Genomic DNA, 22,375 nt, shown 5'->3' with positions numbered 1-22,375 from the left:
ATTTATTGCCTACAATTGAAGTCCATGGCTATTAACTATGACTTTCTAGTTATAGAAGAGTCTAGTTACAGAAGAGGACAAGATATGCATTAATTAACAAAAATCCAAGGTACCTTTGAACTCTTGCTTTTTTTTTTTAAAAAAAAGGATAATTAATCACAAGAGAATGCCATTTCTAAAAAAACAAAACAAAAAGACGATAATTTAACAATTTCTGCTTTATGTTTACTTTCCCATCTGGCCTTTACAATTTTGTAAGGGTGGAAAGCGACAGAAGGACTTCTATTATTGTTTTTTCAGAAAGTTTCCTTATTCTTAGCTCTCCAAAGTAATTTTGCACATGTACAGAATTACAGTCATAGATATGCTAAAAACATGCCATTGTCAAATTCTCAATAAATTCATATTCAAAAGAGCACATAATTTAATGAACATCCTCTTTGTTAAAACACCTCCTGATGTGTTTACGCCTATCATATCCTATGTAAGCTTTGTTCTTATTTGCCTGACACTCTGATTACCTGAAAATGTCTGATGCAAGCCATGTCCAATGCAAAATGGATCAATGGAAAAGCATTAGTATTCAGAACAAACAATACAGCACAATAGGGATTTTCCATGCAATAATAACTATAATGAACACATATTTTAACTTAATCAACCATGCGTTTTATTTTTGTGTGTGCTCTTACTCATCCTATTAAGCCTCCCAGAATTCTGCCCCTCTCTGTGCATAATTTTTTTGTTATGTTTTGATGTGAATCTTTTGAGCATAGCGCATATGTTAAAGTGATATATAGAATCAGAGAATCATTATGAATGGAGTGGCTATGACTATAATACCATTATGTCTTGTATTATGATGACGCTTTCATAGTAAATATAGAACAACACAATCACTTTAGTTCAGTTGCTCTAGTGTGCTGTAAGAGATCTGAGGTGGGCATGGAGCCCATGGAATATCCTTACATACGTACTGTTGGTACACATTGTTGACAGGCTGCTATTAGCCTATAAAGCTGGGAGACACTCCACCTCAGTATTGCCCATATGATTTTAAAATGCCTTCAGTTTGGTTCACTTTGCAAAGAGGCTGCTTAAGACCTGATGGGAAAAGTAACTGAAAGAGTTATGTTTGTCATCTCAACTGAGATAATATTGCCAGTCATATGCACGTGACATGACCTTTAGCAATCCAGTCAATATGATCCAAAGGTAACTTGTAGTTTTGCCAAAAGTAAAAAGTAGTTTGACTCTCAGGAGAGGAGCCCATTGTTCAAATCTAAATTTTATCAAGCCAAAAGTGAATACCACCACCTGTCTCCACAGAAGAAAAACCCACCACCTTCACCATATGACTCACATCAGGTATGGAAAATGAGGAATAACACCTCCTTGATCCAATCAGTGTTGGGTTCTCCTTTGAGGCTTTTGTTTAAGAAAAGTATAAAAACTGGACTCAGAGCCATTTTTTGTTTTGGGTTCTGGTTACCCAGTTCCATTCTACTGAATATCACTCTGCCTGAAGCCATTTCCTTAATCGCTTAACCAGTCAGAACCCAGGGGTCTGACTCCCCTGCTTTTCCTCCACTATCTCTGGATCCTGCCTGATGAAGCAAGGGGCTCTGCTTGCTGCAAATGTTTCAAAAGCCCTTGGCCGGGCACCACTGCTTTTACAGCTTTACCCTGGATTTTTGCTAGCTATGGCAGAGATCCAAAAAATCATTTTCAGGGCCTGCCTGCTGCATATTTTGTGTCCCTGCCTGGCCGCGGAGTTTCAGTGTGCCCCAGTTCTACTTCCGGATTGCCTTCCAGGGCTGAGAAAAGAAAGGTAATTGCATGAAAATGTAAACCTAAAGGCCCATTTTCACCTTCATAAACAGTTAACATGTTTTTTTATCAGTTAACGTAATTTCCCAAAGTTTCATTATCTGGCACTAGTTTTTCAAAATGGCATTTTACACATAAGTAAAACAAACAGAATCGTTGCATGCAAGATGACACAGAATTTCTTTATTTCCCCCCCAATCTTCAGTTAATGACCTCTCCAAGAAAATAGACACTAGATTAATGACCTTTTATTATACTGATAGTTTTGCTTTCTCATTTGGTAAACTGAGAAGAGATTTTATGTTAGGAACAAAACCAGATGAGTTTAGGACAATAAAACGTATGTTGGTTGAGCATTTATGCTGGTCACAGAAACAAGTACTTTTATTCCTCCTCAACAAATTAAAAAAATTGTAAGTTTTAACTTTATTCTCTTCTTTGAGTTTGTAAGCATTAAGAAAATATGATGAGATATTAACTGAGATGTGTTTTACATGCAACAATTTTTGTAACCATTTTAACACCACAATATGCAACTTACATAGCATAAACGTGTTGTCATGTGTGTCATTTAAATCCCTTTTTGGACTGCTGTAATTATTTCCCCAATAATTTAATAATTATTAGGCCTATTATTTGTACCATACTACCAATGCAGGGTACCTTACAGAATTTTAACAAAAAGAGACAGGTCCCTGCCCTCAAGAAGCTTACAATCTAAAAGGCAAATCAGACAAGGGCAGGAAGGACATATGGTATTGCTTTTAGAAGAAACATAATACAATTATATGTTAATATATTTAACAATTAGATAACGTTTTAGGTTAATTCTCAGTAAACTTCAGCCTAGATTTGGTTTATAAAAGGATTGAATTGATATTTCTCTAGTAGACCCCCACCCACTTTCTTGAAGCATGTAGAAGTTTCTACTAGCTTCGTTTCAGAAGTATCAAGGAGGCAGGCTCATATTGATTGGCTCCCCCTAGCTGTGCTGAATAGGTGGGGTCAGGGAGTGCCAACCTTTCTGGACAAGAGGGCACATTTCATATTTTGAGAAAGTGCTGGGGGTACCAGTCACAAAATTGCTGTCATGAGGGTGTGGCATAACAACAAATGGCTACCATGGGGTGTGGCATAACACAAAATTAGAGAGTAGTCATGCTGAACCTTTCCCCATAAATGAATTTCTATATTAGAAAAAATTAATTTCTGCCTGCCATACAGCCGTTAAATGATAAGTGTTGGACTGGAAAAGAAACAAATAATTAGGGTGTTGCCACAGCCAAGTGTGAATTCCTGTGGAATTCCCACACAGACTTGATTCTGACCTGCAACTTGTTAATGCACAGTACAGTGACATATGCACAGTGTCTTGCTTTTGGAGGCATTTATTTGTAGATGTCTGTCACAGAATTGTCACATATTACATGGGTCAAGTTATGTTGGTCACAGGTCATTTGCCAGAAAACCCTTTTTCACATTACCATAAATTTAACACTTGCCCATGAAATATTAGCTGTTTATATATGTTGCTGCAAATGGAATTTATTTTCTGATTCATACTTTTAGGGAACACAGTTGTTTAAGTTATATATAAATTCTTCAGGTTGCAAAACCATAGCATTGCTCACATCTTTCAAAACACAGTAAAAAGGAAATATGTAAATTACCTGTGGCATACTTCATGATTTACTTTTTCAGGGAAGATCAATCCAGTTAAAACACAAATAGTTTAATGTTAATTGGAGTTCAATTAATATTAGCTAAAACACAAAATATGATGTAAAAAAGCTTACAAATGTGAAGTTGGTCACTACAGAATTGCCCAGTATGTCTTGCTCACTATCCTGCCTCCTGGAGGTCCTTTCCCTACAAACTGTAGCATCCACATCTGCTCCCTCATCCTATCTTTGAATGTGTGTGTGGCTCTGTGTCCATCCTATGGTCTTCCTTGCCCAGCTGCACATGACTGAGGCCCAGTCTGCAAAGTGAGCCCAGAGAGAGAAAGGGCAGGCTAGCATGCCTTCCTCAGTTGTGCTGATCTCAATACCCCCATCTCCTCTTATGCCTTGTGTGCTTGCTCCTTCATGTGTGTGTATGTTGTGCATGTGTTGGCTTAGTTATGATTAATCTTATTTAGTTCATTCCCATAACAAATAAATGTATATAACTACTGAGCTATCCCCATTGATGTTGTATTCCCCATTGATGTGTTAAATGTGTATATTTTGATGTGTGCTCAATAAATACCCCCCTTTTAAGACCAATATGAGTGGATAATTTTCCACAGGTAGCCTGCCATCAGATTGGGTACTACTGCCATCTAGCGTCCGAAGGCAAGAATGCACTAGAGTTAAAACCTGGGCCTCGGGCCCCTCCCACTCCAGTCTTCATTCTTGCCTTTGTCTGAGGCAGGTTAAATTGTTGGACAGAGCGATAGATAAGTCTTTATTCCTTCTTCCATTTCACCTTTTTTCACCTGTTTGTTTCCCTCCCCATGTTGGTGTTCGGAGGGTGTGCAATTTTTTCTTATTTTTTCCTAGTATATTGTTCCTTATCTCTCCTTGGCGTTATTTTTTCCCCTTTTTGTTTTCCCGTTTGGGATTGTTTGGGGGTGCATCGCTGAGGCTACTTAAGCGGCGGCTGCTGCTTTTTTGTCGGGTGGGGGTCCCGCGGCTGTGGATCCCCCCCCTGCTCAGTTTCGGCTGCCTTTTCAACCCTCCTGGGGCCTTATTTCGCTGAGGCTGCGGCTCCCTCGCGGGCTCTCCACCCGTTCCCGCACCCCAGGACAGCGTTTTTTGGCCTATGGCTGCTCTTTCAGCCCTCCTGGGGTCTTATTTAGGCAACCCCGATATCGCGGCCGCCATTTTGTTTTTTGCACTTTTAAAGTTTTTTCCTTTCTGAGGCTTCTTGAGGCCCTATAAGGCAGCCTCTTGTCCCGGCTGCCTTCTCAGCCCTGTTGGGGCTTTATTTAGGCTCGGCTGCTTTTTTTTTTTCAGCCCTCCTGGGGTCTTATTTAGGCAACCCCGATATCGCGGCCGCCATTTTGTTTTTGCGGCCGCCATTTTGTTTTTTGCATTTTTGAAGTTTTTTCCTTTCTGAGGCTTCTTGAGGCCCTATAAGGCAGCGTTTCATCCCGGCTGCTCTCTCAGCCCTGTTGGGCCTTAATTTAGGCTCCCCTATTCTAAAGTATTTCTGCATGTGAGACCTGTGTCTTTAGAATGACCTATAGTCAAGAGATACCACACCTTCCCCATTGTGTGTGTGTGTATCCCCTTATGTGCACCACTATTTGAGGCTTAGTTTTCGTCAGTGCACTTTGGCGGTACCGCACCTTCCCCATTGTGTGCGTGTATCTAGCCCTGGCCATGCTGCACTTTTTAAAGAAAAGCATCCTTTTTTCCTGGCAGTGTAATTAGCGGTCTCGCACCTTCCCCATTGTGTGCGTGTACTTAGCTAGTGGCCAATAATACACCTTTACTTCTCACTTACTTTTTGGAGTCCTGATTGTTTAGTGGGGCACTTAATATTGGTGGGCGTACATCCACGATCTCAGCACCTTCCCCATTGTGTGCGTGATCCAGACTTTGATCTCAGCACCTTCCCTGTTGTGTGCGTGATCCAGACTTTGACATGGCAGATCAGAACCCAGAGGTGCCACAAGCTTCTAAAGCAGGTTGTCAGGGCATCGCTTCATCTCTACGCAAGCCACCTAAACACAAGCCCGCTAAAGCCTTAGCCAAGACTAAACACCTGTCTGGCCACGGGCCGCCCAAGAGGGCACGCTACGTTGCACCCCCGCTCCCGGAGAAGCCTCTGCACGCAGCGGTGCCTGCGCTCTTTCAGTCTCCTGAGTCCTCAGAGGATGAGTTTGAAGGCTTCCCCAGCCAAACCCCTCGCCAATCTGACCTGACTACATCAGTGCAGCCTCATGCGCCTCCACAGGAACATACTCTACCCACACCTCCACCTGCAGGGATACAGCTGACTCCAGATTTTCTGCTACAGTTACAAGAGATGCTTGGGTGCCTATATCAACCTCAGCCTCCACCTCATGTATCCTCTCAACCTGAAGTTTCGTGGCAGTCTACCTCTGCAAGACTACCGAGCTGCCACGATGATGCCCCGCTACCCTCACCTAACCCATTTGATGTGGTCAGGGGCAGAGTAGGCGTGGAATCCTCACAAATGGAGGACTACTTAAACCTTTTCCAGGCTGACCCTGATGAATGGAGTGGAGAATCTGACCCAGATGAGGACTACTCTTACCGCCTTTTCAACCCGGCAGACATCATTCCTCTGTCTCGCAGAGTAATGGACACCCTTGGCATTCAACCAGAACAAACACCACCGGTTGCCCCTCTGGTGAAGGGTGCCAGAGTCCTCAAGTCGCCTAGATCAGTGGATCATTTTATCCCTGTGCCAGATCCCATTAACAAGCTGGCCAGAGAAGAATGGGCCCGCCCTCTACATCCGCACCGTTCCTCCACTTTGGCCAACAAGCTGTATACCCTGGCCCCGGACTTCATGTCATTCCTGAACGTCCCGGGGGTGGACCAACCCATTTCCAATCTTGTGTCTCGGTCTCTCCTCCTGAAAGAAGGAGACTCCCAGTTCAAGGATCCCTCGGAGAGGCGGCTCGACTTTGTCCTCCGAAAGATCCACGAGGCATCCGCCCATTCCATCTGGGCCTCTGCTGCCGCCTCCATCTTCTCACGGGCCTCCATGATGTGGCTAGATGACCTTCTGGATGACCCTAACCCAGATCCCGCCAAGCTACGGAAGGGTCTACTCAAGGTACACAAGACTGCTGCATTTGTGGCTGATGCCACGTTAGACGCAACCCACCAAGTTGCACGGGTTCTGGCGGCTGGCATTGTTGCTCGTTGAACCCTATGGCTTCAACATTGGGATTCTGACTCTACTGCCAGAACTAACTTGTCCATGGGCCCATACTCGGGCGCTATGCTCTTTGGCGACGACGCACTTAAAGCTGTCCTGGTCGATCCCAAGGACAATCGTAAGCCTGCCTTAGCCACAGTCAGAAGAGACGACCGCAGACCATTTCGGCGGTTTACTCCTTACTGCTCCTTCCAGCCCTTTCGGAGAGGATGACCTGGTGGACGAGGACGGGATACCAGGCCTACAGGGCACCCTGGCCCAGACAATGTTTCCAGCCCAGAGCCCAATACCAAGGCAGGCAAGCCGCTTCAGCCTCTTACGGCAGAGGAGCCCGTCAGCGCAGGCAGTTCTGACACTTTTCCCATTGGAGGCAGACTCTCCTTCTTCTCCAGCTCCTGGCTCACTCTGACACAAATCTCTTGGGTCAGGGCAATCTTCACCCAGGGGTACAACATAGAGTTTTGGAGGGAACCCCCGGACAGATTTTGCCTCTCCCCCGTCTCCAAGTCACGCAGGGCGGCTATGCAGGATGCCCTACGCCATCTTCTAAACATAGCCGCTATAGAGACAGTACTTCCATCCGAAAGGCTGCAAGGCGTGTACTCCGTCCTCTTCACGGTCCCCAAGCGAGATTCCTCATGGAGGGCGGTCCTAGACCTCAAGTTTTTCAACCGCTTTGTCAAGTACCGCCGCTTCAAGATGGAGTCTCTGGCGTCTATTGTGGAAGCTCTACAACAAGGGGATTTCCTAGTGTCCATCGACCTGAAGGACGCGTATTTACACATTCCAATTTGCTCGGATCACAGAAGATTCCTGAGATTCGCACTAGGCCACCACCATTTCCAATACCGTGCCATGCCATTTGGCCTCTCCTCGGCTCCTCGAGTATTCACCAAGGTGATGGCCACCATGGTGGAATCTCTTCGCCTACAGGGGGTTCACATTTATGCCTATCTCAACGATCTCCTCCTTCGAGCATGCTCCCGGGACCTGGCCAACAGACAATTCCAGTTCACCCTAGACGCCCTAGACGCTCACGGCTAGCTGATCAATGCCGAAAAGAGTCACCTGCAGCCAACCCAACGCCTCCAGCACCTGGGGGCTATACTGGACACCTCTTCAGCCATGTTTTTCCTGTCCCCAGATCGTATTGCCTCCATCACAACCATGGCAACCTTACTGATACATCGCTCAAGGGCAGATGTCATGCTCCTGGCGCAGTTCCTAGGGTCAATGATTTCCACAATTCACATCGTCCCGTGGGCTCGACATCATTCGAGACCTCTACAATGGGCCCTCCTACCTCTTCAGGCGGACATCACCAAGTCCAACCATCGTGTGATTCCGCTGGACCCATCGTTGAAGGAATCACTCCGCTGGTGGGTAGCGACAACCCACCTCAGCAAGGGGATGCCTTTTCGGGACCCAGCCAGAGTCCTAATCACCACAGACGCCAGTCTGTCTGGCTGGGGAGCCCATTGCAACTCCACCTTCGTTCAGGGCGTGTGGTCCACTCAGGACCTAAATCACAACATAAACTGGCTGGAGCTCAGAGCTGCTCATCTGGCCCTTCGACGCTTCCAGCCTCTGTTCTCTCTACAACACGTCCTCATCCGTATGGACGTTTGCGTGAAATCTCATATCAACAGACAGGGGGGAACCAGGTCCAGGGTTCTACAGGAAGAGGCGACCCGAATCTTCGACTGGGCTGAGAACCATCTATTGTCGTTACGAGCAGAACATCTCAGCAGGGCTCTAAACGTGACCGCCCATTGGCTCAGCAGGCAACAGATCAACCCGGGGGAATGGAAGCTTCATCCAGCAGTGTTCCACCTCCTCCAGCTCCGGTTTGGCCCTCTCTCGGTGGACCTCTTCGCTTCCAGCCACAACTGCCAGCTGCCTTGTTACTTCTCGAGGTACCTAGAGCCGAGGGCGGAAGCAGTGGATGCGCTGACGACACCATGGCCAGACGGGCTTCTGTATGCCTTTCCCCCGATATCCCTCCTGGGCAGGACGTTGACGAAACTCCGACAAGAAGGGACTTGGATTCTTCTAATAGCACCATACTGGCCTCGCAGACCTTGGTTCTCGGACCTTCTCTCAATGTCAGTTGTGGACCCCTGGACCCTCCCGTTCAGGCCGGACCTTCTCACCCAGGGACCAGTTTGGCATCCAGACCCGACCTGGCTGAGCATGACGGCCTGGCTTTTGAACGGACACAGTTGAATACTGCTGGACTTTCTCAGGGGGTGATAGACACTATCTTAGCATCAAGACGACCGTCAACTACTCGCATTTACCAGAGTACTTGGCGTGCCTTCTCCAACTGGTGCACTTCCAAGGGTTTTTCAGCACCTCACGCCACTGTACAGCATGTTCTACAGTTCCTATACAGAGGTTTGGCATTGGGACTCCAACCAAACACTCTGCGCCGCCATGCCTCCACCATGTCCTCGATCTTATCCGTTTCCTCATCGGCCGCCCCCCTGGGAGCTCACCCGCTCATCAAACATTTTTAAGAGGGGCTGCCTGCCTTTCTCTGCCTGTACGCCACCATTTTCCTTCCTGGAACCTCTCTAAGGTCTTGCAAGCCTTACAGCGCTCTCCGTTTGAGCCCCTTGCTTCAGTACCCCTCAGACTGTTACCTTACAAAGTTCTTTTTCTCGTTGCTATTACTTCTGCAAGACGAATTTCGGAGCTACATGCCTTATCATCGGCCTGTCACCTGTGCGTGTTTCACAAGGACTCATTAATTCTGAGGGTTGACCCATCCTTCTGTCCAAAGGTCACCTCAGTATTCCACTGTGGCCAGGATATTATACTTCCTTCATTCTGCCCAAAGCCGGTCCATCCCCTCGAAAAGGCCTGGCATTCGCTGGATGTTAGGAGAGCACTCAAGGTTTATCTCTCTCGCACCCAAGACATCAGGCAGACAGAAGCATTATTTGTATCCTTTCACCCTAGGTCTTTGGGAAAAAAGGTTTCTAAATCCACTTTGTCCTGTTGGCTACGAGCCTGTATTTCTATCGCATATCAGTCTCTTAATCTGCCAGTGCCGTCTAACATCACGGCTCATTCCACCAGGTCAGCTGCCGCTATGGCGGCATTCCTAACTAATGCTCCTCTTGCTGACATATGTAGGGCGGCGGTATGGGCTACCCCTAACTCCTTCGTGAAGCATTATAAGATTGATCACTATGCTTCGGCTGACGCCTCCTTCAGGAGACATGTCCTTCAACATGTCCTTTCTGATTCGTAAGCTGTTTGTAGTCCCTCCCTATTAAGGGGCTGCGTTGGTACATCCCAATCTGATGGCAGGCTACCTGTGGAAAATGGTCCATTGGACTCACCTGAAGGGTGATTTTCACAGGTACACCTGCCATCACGTCCCTCCCTTGTGGGGGATTTCTAGATAAATTATGCTATAAGTTTAGTGCTCTGTTCTGTTCTCACTTAGTTAAAACCTGTGTTTTTGGTAGCAAGTTCTATGATGTTTCCTGTTCCGATTTTCCTACCTCTATTTTCCTTGCTGCTGCGGCCTTTGGCCTTTAGTTCCTTTCAGATATACCACTTCGGACTCATCGCAAATGAAGACTGGAGTGGGAGGGGCCCGAGGCCCAGGTTTTAACTCTAGTGCATTCTTGCCTTCGGACGCTAGATGGCAGTAGTACCCAATCTGATGGCAGGCATACCTGTGAAAATCACCCTTCAGGTGAGTCCAATGGACCAATCTGTCAAGATGCTCTGTTGCCAATGTCTAAAGAACCTAATTCACAAGACTGCTGGAACATGTGTATGTGAAACAGAGAAGACTTGCTAATAGCATGAAGAATTTCTGGTCATTTAACAGGACAGGACACCCCTTGCTTATGTAGAGTTCTATGTGTACAATTTCTGTTTGCCTCTCCCTAAACAGCCTCTGTTGGCTGCACGCAATTCATCTCTACATCAAATGTATTTCAGTCATCCTATCATTCTCAGTGCAGAGACTAACCAGAATTACTTGCACAAAGACAGGGGTGGGGAACCTGCGGCTGGCCCTCCAGATGTTGTTGGACTGCAACTGCCATCAGGCCCAGAAAGCATGGCCAATGGTAAGGAATGACAGGAAATCAATGGACTTAAGTTAGCCAGGTTCATTGACTTCAATGGGTCTACTATTAGTATGGCTTAGTTGGATACAATACACATGCCTGGCAAGGAAATATTTGTCTCTTGGTGCAAAATTTGCTTCAAGCGTACATGATATTTTTCACAGCCTGCATGATGAAATACTTTAAAGAATAATTTCCCTCTCCTCCCCCCCTACTCCGGTGGACCAATTTCCTTAAACTAGTATTAATGACAGAAATGGAACACATACTATACCTGTATTCATCCTGGGTAAACCTTGGAATTACTGAGGGTTGCAATACTGAAATTTCTACAGTGGTGGTGTTGAACTTCACGGGATCACCATCATCATAGGCAATGACCACAAGCTATTAAGCACACAAACACAGTGAACACTTTATGTATCAGTTTCAGTTTTACACAGTGTCATATTGCACTTAGGGTTATATCCAATGTAGCAGTAAGTGGTCATCCCATATGCACAATATTTAAGCTTGTGTAACGGAGCTTCCCCTCTCTGTCCATGCATGCCCTGTATCTTCCACAAATCTCCTCCTGAGAGTTGGGAAAATCCAATATCAGACTGGGGGAGGTGGTGAGGAGAGGAGGAATTTCTGTTACACAACTGTAAATCCTTGCACTAACAGAAGGAGTTAGTTGGATGCTGCCCTTAGATTTTTTGTGAGCTTATTTGTTTTTATTTAAAAGCAAAAATAACAGTGAAATAAAACATGGGCAATAAACCTAACAAAAGCTAAACTTTTTAAAAAACAAACTATTTGTAGAGCTTAATACTATAAATATTCCACACTATAATGAAAGATTAAAGTACATAATGCAAAAAAAGAAGTGGAAGGAATCTCTGAGATATGCAGAAGTTGTTTGAGAAATTCTTTATTCAGTTCTCTGAAATCCTTTTTAATTCCCTTAAAGCTTCGGCTATGGGGTGGTATACAAATGTAATTAATAACAACAACAACAACAACAACAACAATAATAATAATAATAATTTTGGATGTTTCACCTGAGGTGTGTGAACATACAGACTTCTCTTAACATTTCACTTCAGGTGAAATTGAGTGACAGCTCTAGACAGTTTCCACACCACTAATTATCCTCTTTATTTTTTAAGTCAGGGTAAAAAATAGATACCTTTTCCTAACTTTCCAAACAAAGAACACATTACCTAGGGACATTTACTGAAGAACAAGATGTGTGCTTTGTTGCATATACTGTACCACAGTGGGCCCAGGATACACCATTAGTTTTATTCAAGGCTAGCAGATCTATAGTCTCTATCAGCTTAAGCAGAACACCTTTTGTGGACTGGGAACTTCCATGTAAGAAACTGGGTTCTAGAACTCCAAATTGGGTTCTAATGCAAAATGGAAGTCTATTACATTTTTTGAAGCAAAGCATTCAGTTTTACTTTCAGTCAATCCTGAGTGCAATTATTTGAATCACTACAGATAAAAAATATCAGGGTAAGGAGATAATGTGTGTAAAGTGCACTGGTGTTATAGTATCTCTGAATTTGGTTTCTAGTATACTTTATATAACATATAAGAATAGATGCCTGTCTTGATTCTGTCTTGTCAAAATGTTATCTTAGTTCTGACATGCAGGACGATCTTTTGTGCATTTACTCAGAAGTAAGTCTCACTGTGTTCAATGGGACTTACTCCCTAGTAAGCATGCTTAGGATTGCAACCTAAGTACACATCTGCAATTTTCAACAATTTGAGAATAATACTGTATTTTACGGATTATTTGCCGCTTTTCTGAACCTGAGACACCAAAATGCTTAAAAGCCATAAAGTCATGTTCCTTCCACTTATTAAAAGTGAATGGTTTCATTTCTTTCATAGTTTCATACACATATATAAACAAGCTAGAAAACCATGGCAAACAGATGGTATTTTCCATGAAGACAGATGAGTGGGTTAAAGTAGTCAGACTCACTGAGAGATACCTTTTTTGGGGTTTGATGGCATGTTTTTCAATTAAGAAAAGCTGTGATTAAAAAGGAGCTGTTTTAACTCAACATTTCAGGCAAGAATAATTATCATAACCTGAACCTGTTCTTTATTCAGAAATAATGAGACAACACACATCCCCCAAATTATGCTGAATTCAATTTTTTGCATTGGAATCTGAGCTTTTAAAGTCGCAGTGTAATTTGAAATCCTACAGACAGAAACTGAGTAGGAAACTTTAATTAACATAATGGATCTCCTCATCAAACAACTGCTAAGACAACAGAAGGCATGAATAATAAGAAAAAGTAAAAGAATTACAGACATCTTCCCAATTTTATACACATTTATTTTGGTGAAGATCCCACTGGTTTAATTGAAGCTTGCTTCAAATTAAGCAGCTTGGAGACAATTCATACAATGATCTGGGAGATGGTGGATTCATTAATCCTGTGATGCATAAGTACTGTACAGCTACCCCATCAGTATCCACGTGATAGATCAGTCTTGTGCAGCCCCCCACCATTACCACTTTTGTAGGAAAGGCCCTTTCGTGGGACCACTTAATGGTGTCAGTGCTGCATGTGGAGTTGTCTTGTACTGACAACTGTATGATCTACTGCACTGACAAACAGATATATTGGTTGGGGTACAAGAATTGCTTCACTACCCAAATATCAGAACTTGTGATTAAGAATATTATAATTCTTGCTGAAGCTGAGCTGGTCAAGATACGGTCAGTGCCTGGGAATGTCATATGCTCTGCGTTTCATGATATAAGAAAGTTGAGATATAAATGCATCAAATAAATTATCTTGTTCATAACATATTCATATCCTGTTCATAACATGTGGTAGGATATGAATGCAGGAACTGTAATGCAGGTTATTCATCTGCTACTGAGCTTGGGAAGCCTCCAATGTCCAGGGGTCCTCTTTCCTACCCACAACAGGTGCCCCAATACTTTCACTGGGGGAATCATTGGGGAGTTGCAGATCATAGCAGTGGAGAATATTATGTGTTACTTTCTTTCCAGCTATATATCTTATTAACATAGTTACACAAAAAGGGATAAGCCAACATGTGCCACAGATGGATATGCATGGGCTTGTCTGAGGTAAACTGACTCCATGTAGTGTCAGCATAACAACATAAGAAGAGTCTGCTGGTTCAGGTCAGTGGCCCACCTAGTTCAGCATCCCTTGTCATGGTAGCCAACCAGATACTTATGGGAAGTCTGAAGGGACCTGAGCACAAGAGCACACTCCCCACTCATGATTCCCAGTAGCTAGCATAAGAACATAAGAAGAGCCTGCTGGATCAGGCCAGTGGCCCATCTAGTCCAGCATCCTGTTCTCACAGTGGCCAACCTGGTGCCTGGGGGAAGCCCGCAAGCAGGACCTGAATGCAAGAACACTCTCCCCTCCTGAGGCTTCCAGCAACTGGTTTTCAGAAGCATGGTGCCTCTGACTAGGGTGGCACAGCACAGCCATCATGGCTAGCAGCCACTGATGGCCCTGTCCTCCATGAATTTGTCTAATCTTCTTTTAAAGCCATCCAAGCTGGTGGCCATTACTGCATCTTGTGGGAGCAAATTCCATAGTTTAACTATGCGCTGAGTAAAGAAGTACTTCCTTTTGTCTGTCCTGAATCTTCCAACATTCAGCTTCTTTGAATGTCCACGAGTTCTAGTATTATGAGAGAGGGAGAAGAACTTTTCTCTATCCACTTTCTCAATGCCATGCATAATTTTATACACTTCTATCATGTCTCCTCTGATCCGCCTTTTCTCTAAACTAAAAAGCCCCAAATGCTGCAACCTTTCCTCATAAGGGAGTCGCTCCATCCCCTTGATCATTCTGGTTGCCCTCTTCTGAACCTTTTCCAACTCTGTAATATCCTATTTGAGATGAGGTGACCAGAACTGTACACAGTATTCCAAATGTGGCCGCACCATAGATTTATACAACGGCATTATGATATCGGCTGTTTTATTTTCAATACCTTTCCTAATTATCGCTAGCATGGAATTTGCCTTTTTCACAGCTGCTGCACACTGGGTCGACATTTTCATCGTGCTGTCCACTACAACCCTGAGGTCCCTCTCCTGGTTGGTCACCGCCAGTTCAGACCCCATGAGCGTATATGTGAAATTAAGATTTTTTGCTTCAATATGCATAATTTTACACTAGTTTATATTGAATAGCATTTGCCATTTTTCTGCCCATTCACTCAGCTTGGAGAGGTCTTTTTGGAGCTCTTCGCAATCCCTTTTTGTTTTAACAACCCTGAACAATTTAGTGTCGTCAGCAAACTTGGCCACTTCACTGCTCACTCCTAATTCTAGGTCATTAATGAACAAGTTGAAAAGTACAGGTCCAAATACCGATCCTTTCTACAGCCCTCCATTGGGAGAACTGTCCGTTTATTCCTACTCTCTGCTTTCTGCTTCTTAACCAATTCCTTATCCATAAGAGGACCTCTCCTCTTATTCCATGACTGCTAAGCTTCCTCAGAAGTCTTTGGTGAGATACCTTGTCAAACGCTTTTTGAAAGTCTAAGTACACTATGTCCACTGGATCACCTCTATCTATATGCTTGTTGACACTCTCAAAGAATTCTAATAGGTTACTGAGACAGGACTTTCCCTTGCAGAAGCCATGCTGGCTCTGCTTCAGCAAGGCTTGTTCTTCTATGTGCTTAGTTAATCTAGCTTTAATAATACTTTCTACCAGTTTTCCAGGGACAGAAGTTAAGCTGACTGGCCTGTAATTTCCGGGATCCCCCCTGGATCCCTTTTTGAAGATTGGCGTTACATTTGCCACTTTCCAGTCCTCAGGCATGGAGGAAGACCTGAGGGACAAGTTACATATTTTAGTTAGCACATCAGCAATTTCACCTTTGAGTTCTTTGAGAACTCTCGGGTGGATGCCATCCGGGCCCGGTGATTTGTCAGTTTTTATATTGTCCATTAAGCCTAGAACTTCCTCTCTCGTTACCACTATTTGTCTCAGTTCCTCAGAATCCCTTCCTGCAAATGTTAGTTCAGGTTCAGGGATCTGCCCTATATCTTCCACTGTGAAGACAGATGCAAAAAATTTGTTTAGCTTCTCTGCAATCTCCTTATCATTCTTTAGTACACCTTTGACTCCCTTATCATCCAAGGGTCCAATCACTTCCCTAGATGATCTCCTGCTTTGAATGTATTTATAGAATTTTTTGTTGTTGGTTTTTATGTTCTTAGCAATGTGCTCCTCAAATTCTTTTTTAGCATCCCTTATTGTCTTCTTGCATTTTTTTTGCCAGAGTTTGTGTTCCTTTTTATCTTCTTCATTCGGACAAGACTTCCATTTTCTGAAGGAAGACTTTTTGCCTCTAAGAGCTTCCTTGACTTTGCTCGTTAACCATGCTGGCATCTTCTTGGCCCTGGCGGTACCTTTTCTGATCTGCGGTATGCACTCCAGTTGAGCTTCTAATATAGAGTTTTTAAACAACTTCCAAGCATTTTTGAGTGATGTGACCCTCTGGACTTTGTTTTTCAGCTTTCTTTTTACCAATCCCCTCATTTTTGTGAAGTTTCCTCTTTTGAAATCAAATGTGACCATGTTGGATTTTCTTGGCAATTGGCCATTTACATGTATGGTTAATTTAATAGCACTATGGTCACTGCTCCCAATCGGTTCGACAACACTTACATCTCGCACCAGGTCCCGGTCCCCACTGAGGATTAAGTCCAGGGTTGCTGTCCCTCTGGTCAGTTCCATGACCAACTGGTCTAGGGAATAGTCATTTAGAATATCTAGAAACTTTGCTTCTTTGTTGTGACTGGAACACATATGCGGCCAGTCTATGTCCGGGTAGTTGAAGTCGCCCATTACTACCACATTTCCTAGTTTGGATGCTTCCTCAATTTCATATCTCATCTCAAGGTCTCCCTGAGCATTTTGATCAGGGGGACGATAGATCGTTCCCAGTATTAAATCCCTCCTGGGGCATGGTATCACCACCCACAACGATCCTGTGGAGGAGTCCGCCTCTTTTTGGGTTTCGAGCTTGCTGGATTCAATGCCTTCTTTCACGTATAGAGTGACTCCGCCACCAATACGTCCTTCCCTGTCCTTCCAATAGAGTTTATATCCAGGGATAACCGTATCCCACTGGTTTTCTCCATTCCACCAGGTCTCCGTTATGCTCACTATATCAATGCTCTCCTCTAAGACCAAGCACTCCAGTTCTCCCATCTTGGTTCGGAGGCTCCTAGCATTAGCGTACAGGCACTTGTAAGCAGTGTCTCTCTTCAAGTGTCTTTGGCACTTTTGGTTTGGCCTGTGGTAATTTTGCCCTTCCGAATTGATATCCTGTGGCCCTGCTCTCACAATGCCTACTTCTAGGCCTACCCCTTTTAGAATTTCATCATTTCTTTGGTCTTTATCCCAGAGGGGAGGTTTATTCCTTCCTCAGCTCCTGTCAGGTTTCCCCCCTCAGTCAGTTTAAAAGCTGCTCTGCCACCTTTTTAATTTTAAGTGCCAGCAGTCTGGTTCCATTCTGGTTCAAGTGGAGCCCATCCCTTTTGTACAGGCCTGGCTTGTCCCAAAATGTTCCCCAGTGCCTAACAAATCCAAACCCCTCCTCTGACAGTGAAAGCAGAACACACCCATCGTGGCTAGTAGCCATCGATAACCTTATCCTCCATGAATTTGTCTAATCCTCTTTTAAAGCCATCCAAGTTGGTGACCATTGCTAAAATGGATTAGCAAAATTATCCATTACACTAAAGCTGGGGTGGCTAATCTTTTTGGACCAAAGAGCTGCATTTGCCCATGGCCAAACCTCCAGGGGCTGCAAGACAGCAGTGGGTGTGGCCACCCCACCCTCTCACATGCACACACATACAGAGGACATATAGCTGTTCCAAGCAGATCAGTGGGTTATCATCCCTTCCTACTCATCAAATGACGTATCTGATGACAGGGGAAGGGGCAATTTGCATCCGCATCAGGGTGCTGAGCTGGGTGAAGACCCAGCATGGTTCTGATTTAATTTTTCTTTCGTTTTGCTGCCACTCAGTGGGGTTGTGGAAGACCAGAATAATTTGCTAGGGGGTCTGATGGAGCCCCCCAGGCTGGGGTTAGCCACCTCAGTGATAAAACATGTGCATGCTATTACCTTAAATAATGTACTGGGCTCTTCATTAAGGTTCACTCGAGTTACTACACGCCCAGAATCTTCTTCAACATCAAAGATACTTGCACTGTAAGGGAACTGGACCACATCTACTTTATACCTCACTCGACTTGCTGGTGTCCCCTGTGAGAAATACAACACATTTGTTATTGTATACAGCATGACTGGAAAAGAAGAGTGAAACATTAAGAAGTATCCCAACATTATTATGCTGACTTTTTTTTAAAAAAAACCCCAACCTATATTTTATTGTATTTTATATACAACAAGTGGTTATTTCTGTGTCTGCATACACAGCAGAAATATTGCAAGGATGTCTTCCACATGCATTTGGCAACCTATCCCAGTTTACAAACCTATAAGGGAGATAGATGTACAGGTTGGATATTTACGCAACAAATATTCATGTGTGAACTTGCAAACATGTGTATGTACAAAATAAGAAAGATAACCATAACACAATTTTGGAATTTATACAAAATAAAATCACAACACCAGAAGGAGTTCTTTAGGAAAGGTGATTGGTGTTGGAGCTCCGAACATGGCATACACTTGCTCAGCCTGGCAAGACTCTTGGAAGTTCTGGCTTTGGATGCCTGTCTCATCAGTCCCTCAGTCATTGACCTGTACAGTGTAAAGCCATAACTGGGGAATGAATGCAGTTCCTGCCTTATTTTTATATCCACTTTTCCTCTGCAGATCCTCACAAACCCTCTCACTCACCCTCTCCTCGACATGTTCCTGGACAGATCACAAGGAATCCAATAGGTATAATACTGCAATGCCCAGTTCTCTCCACACCAATCTTCTTCTTCTGCTGCTGCTGCTACTGCTACTCCTCCTCCCCTCTCTCTATGTGTCACCTGTCAGGATTCAGCCCTGCTCAGACCTTGAACCTGAGATTTCCTCAGATGAAAAGGAAGGGAAGCAGGACCCTACAAAAGATCTCCACACTGCCAATGACATTGAGGGGCTCATTGGATCTGGATATTCCTGCCCCAAAACCTAATATCCCAACACCAGCTAGATGGGGTCCTGGCCAGCTCTCAGACTTCCTTATCTCCTCCAGTGCCACAAAAACAGACAAGATGGCAAGCCAGGAAGGGATTCCAGAGTTTCACAGAAGCATCTGGCTAGCTGCACGTGAGGCTGCTTGGAAGAAGATAGAAGTACATGGATCATGACCTGACTGGGAACAAAGTTCTCCAGCTCCTATATAACCTCCCAGTTTGAGCGGCTTTGTTGCTGAAGCAACAGCTCTCATCCAAGCTCCAACATTCCTGACCTGGGAAAACAGTCACCCCTTCTTTTTCCTTGAATGCCAAAAAATCTGTGCAGTTGCTCTAGGTTTGTGCTGCTCATCTTTTTCTCTTCATATCTCTTTCTTTCTGTTCTAAAACAAAGCTTCAGTTTTTGCCTTTTATTTTGCTTTCAAAATAAAACCTTCTTTTGGTTTCATCTCTGCTACTCCCTCTCAGGTACCTTACAAAGGCAGTCCACTATCTAGACTAAGGCTGTAATCCTACACATACTTACTGGGGAGCACTTTTCATTGAACCCCTTCTACTTCTGATTACATATGTATAGGATTGCATTGTAAACTTCTTAAAGGTACAGATGCTGTACTCCTGTGTATTTTGGTAAACATGCTAGTTTCTGGGCCAAGTCTACTAGACTGACAGCAACCTGCCCACTGGCAGAAAGAAGCAGAGCCACCATGGGAAACATTTCCATAAACACTAGAGTAATTCCTTCATCCCAGTCATTTGTGTTTTGGAAAAGCTTATCCCTAAACAGAATCTTGCCTGAAAAAAGGTTCTACACATGTAGAGAGAAGTGTGTCCCAAGCAAGCGTAACAACATAGTTTAGAATCTGGCCTGAGTCAGACAATTGACAATTATTTCTGTACTGAAATATTTGGCTAGTGCTTTATTATTTTTGTATTGTATGGGGCTATTGACTGTAAGCTGCTTTGAATATGGGAGTGGCCTATAAATGCCATGATAGCATAAATTTGTACTTTATAGCATCAATAGATCCACTAGATAGCTGATGATACATGCCTGGTAAGCAAATTCATGTGCTGATAGCATAAATTAAATGCCACATAGAACTGGGATAGATTTCCTCCTAACTTCTCCCTTTCCACACAGAAGCATTTCATGGACCCTATGATTTGGGACAGATTTTAGTAGGAGGACATTAGCATTTCACATATTAAAATGAATCATTTGCAGAGCACTTGCAGCTTTATGATATTTATCTCAAAATGCATATTCAGTGCTTAGCACAAATAACTAACTTGAGGACACAATCACCAAATCAGTTATTCCGTATGCTTTCACCTATAAACCAATTGAAACTCCTGAAATATTAAGCACAAGTCAGTCAAGTATTGTAACTGCATTGCTAATTATATCAGGAATCAATGTTGGCTTTGCACCAGAGGACAGAAGTTGTGCAAAGCAGGACATTCATTTTATGCTTAGCCATTCTACTCACAGTATTCCCTCCTCCCACCGAGTTGATCCTATGGAACTGTATGGGATATTGAAAGGAGGGCTGCAGTAGCTAATGGGATCAGTGAAAATCAGATGCCTCACCTTATGATTTTCATAAAAGCCATCATTAGATACAATCCAACGAGTGTTTCAGTTTAACCTGGATGCACATAGCAAAATATTTTCCTTCAAACTACAGAAGCATGTAAGGAGACTACCCCATCATTGTCATGTGATATTCTTATCAATATGCTTCTGAATGGTGAGATCGACAGAGAAAATGCCCTCGACAGTGAATGATGGTAAACAATTCCAGGGACATTTTACTTATTGATCTCATGACAAACAGATGTACTTTGAAGTCACCTTTCCAACATAAAAATCATGGGGGAAAGTCACTTTGTCAAAAATGATAATGTAAGATCAGGCCTCTGATAGCAGAACTAAATTATATTTTTCAACCTGCACCTATTCTGAAATATTCTGGTCCAAGGGAGAATTTTTAAGTCTGAAACTATGCTACACTGGTAATTAATATATATCAATCTAGCATTTTTACCTATTGCACCTTGACACTTTATGTTTATCAAAATAAATCGGAATGTTTATACCAGTCAGGGGAACCGTTGGCCTCCAAATATTGCTGAACTACATCTCCCATCAACCCCAGCATGGCCAATGGCCAGGGATGATGGGAATTATACTTCATTAACATCTGGAGGGCCAAAGATTCTTCACACTTGAGCCCCATCTGCACAATACATTTAAAGCAGTATTATACCACTTTAAACAGATATGGTTTGCCCCAAATAATCCTGTGAACTCTAGTTTGTTAAGGGTGCTGAGAGTTATTAGCAGACCCCTTATTCCCCTCACAGAGCTACAATTCCCAAAGTTTCCTGAGAAGAGGGACTGATGGTTAAATCACTGGGAACGATGATGTTGTAAAGGGAACAGGGGTCTTCTAACAGCTTTCAGCACCCTTAACAAACTACAGTTCCCAAGATTCTTTGTGGAATCCATGACTTTTTAAAGTGGTGTAATATTGCTCTAAATAGATGGAGCCCTGGTTTATACTAATGATTGTTAAAACTATGGTCTGCAGTACACTCTGAAGGGGAATTTGAGATCATAAGGAAAATAATAGAACATGTTGGAGTATTTTCCAGAACAGTCACAAGTGATAAGTTAAATTTAACTCATTTTGCACTCTAAAGGCAGCTGTAGGAAATGCATAGTATATAAAATAGGTCTGTCCATGGCCATATAATGTGTGCGTTATTCTGCTGAGGATTCTCCTTCTCAGATGGACTATAAAGCAAAACTGGAACTAAGGAAAGTGGTAACTTCTGCCTTTGTGAGTAAGCAACTGTGAAGTTGTTGTTGTTTTTCTCCATCCTTATTACCCATGTGCTGTGAGTAAATTCATTGTTATACTTATTGATGGTTATGAGATGGCAAGCATCAATGAATATGTGATCAATAACAACAAAACTATTTTGCATCATGTTAGTAAATACAGCTTCAAGTAACCAATCATTTTAATGAAAATGTCAGTGAAAATTGGTGTGTGGTGTTATGTCTTATTAAGAAAGATGTAGGCGTTTAAATAGAATCTGGTTGCATTTAGGTAATACGACAGCATTTTTTTCTTTTGTAAAACTGATAATGAATTTTGAAACTGAACTATAGAGAGCATGGCCACCACCTACCCAAATCAGCAAATAAATGGAAAGAATGCAAATTTTGCTATATTGCAGGGAATGGGTACCTGTGGCCCTCCAGATCTTGGCCAAGGATTATGGAGGTTGTAGTCCAACATCTGGAGGGTCTCAGGTTCTCCATCCCAGCTTTATATTTTTGCCCAC

At 43.4% G+C, this 22,375-nt stretch overlaps 1 protein-coding gene and 1 long non-coding RNA gene across 9 annotated transcripts in view; one reads left to right on the top strand and one right to left on the bottom strand.

The window, feature by feature from the left end:
* Nucleotides 1-22,375, bottom strand: part of PCDH15 (protocadherin related 15) — a 605,264-nt gene that overhangs the window by 160,606 nt on the left and 422,283 nt on the right. For all 7 annotated transcript variants that reach the window (XM_061635350.1, XM_061635351.1, XM_061635352.1 and 4 more), the window contains 2 exons: nucleotides 17,988-18,128; nucleotides 11,101-11,213 (listed from right to left, as the gene is read on the bottom strand). In XM_061635350.1, coding sequence (XP_061491334.1) covers nucleotides 11,101-11,213; nucleotides 17,988-18,128 — 254 coding nt within the window. The remainder of the gene's footprint in view (nucleotides 1-11,100; nucleotides 11,214-17,987; nucleotides 18,129-22,375) is intronic.
* LOC133388877 (uncharacterized) overlaps nucleotides 1,221-22,375 on the top strand; it is a 59,002-nt gene continuing 37,847 nt past the window's right edge. Inside the window, exon 1 of one of the 2 annotated variants that reach the window (XR_009763962.1) lies at nucleotides 1,221-1,368. This is a non-coding gene — a long non-coding RNA (uncharacterized LOC133388877). The remainder of the gene's footprint in view (nucleotides 1,369-22,375) is intronic. The other variant, XR_009763963.1, reaches the window with a different exon arrangement.

Source organism: Rhineura floridana, chromosome 7, assembly GCF_030035675.1.
Source record: "Rhineura floridana isolate rRhiFlo1 chromosome 7, rRhiFlo1.hap2, whole genome shotgun sequence".
Classification (NCBI taxonomy): domain Eukaryota; kingdom Metazoa; phylum Chordata; class Lepidosauria; order Squamata; family Rhineuridae; genus Rhineura; species Rhineura floridana.
Note: the sequence above shows the minus strand (reverse complement) of the source record. Positions and strands in the feature narration are given on the sequence as shown.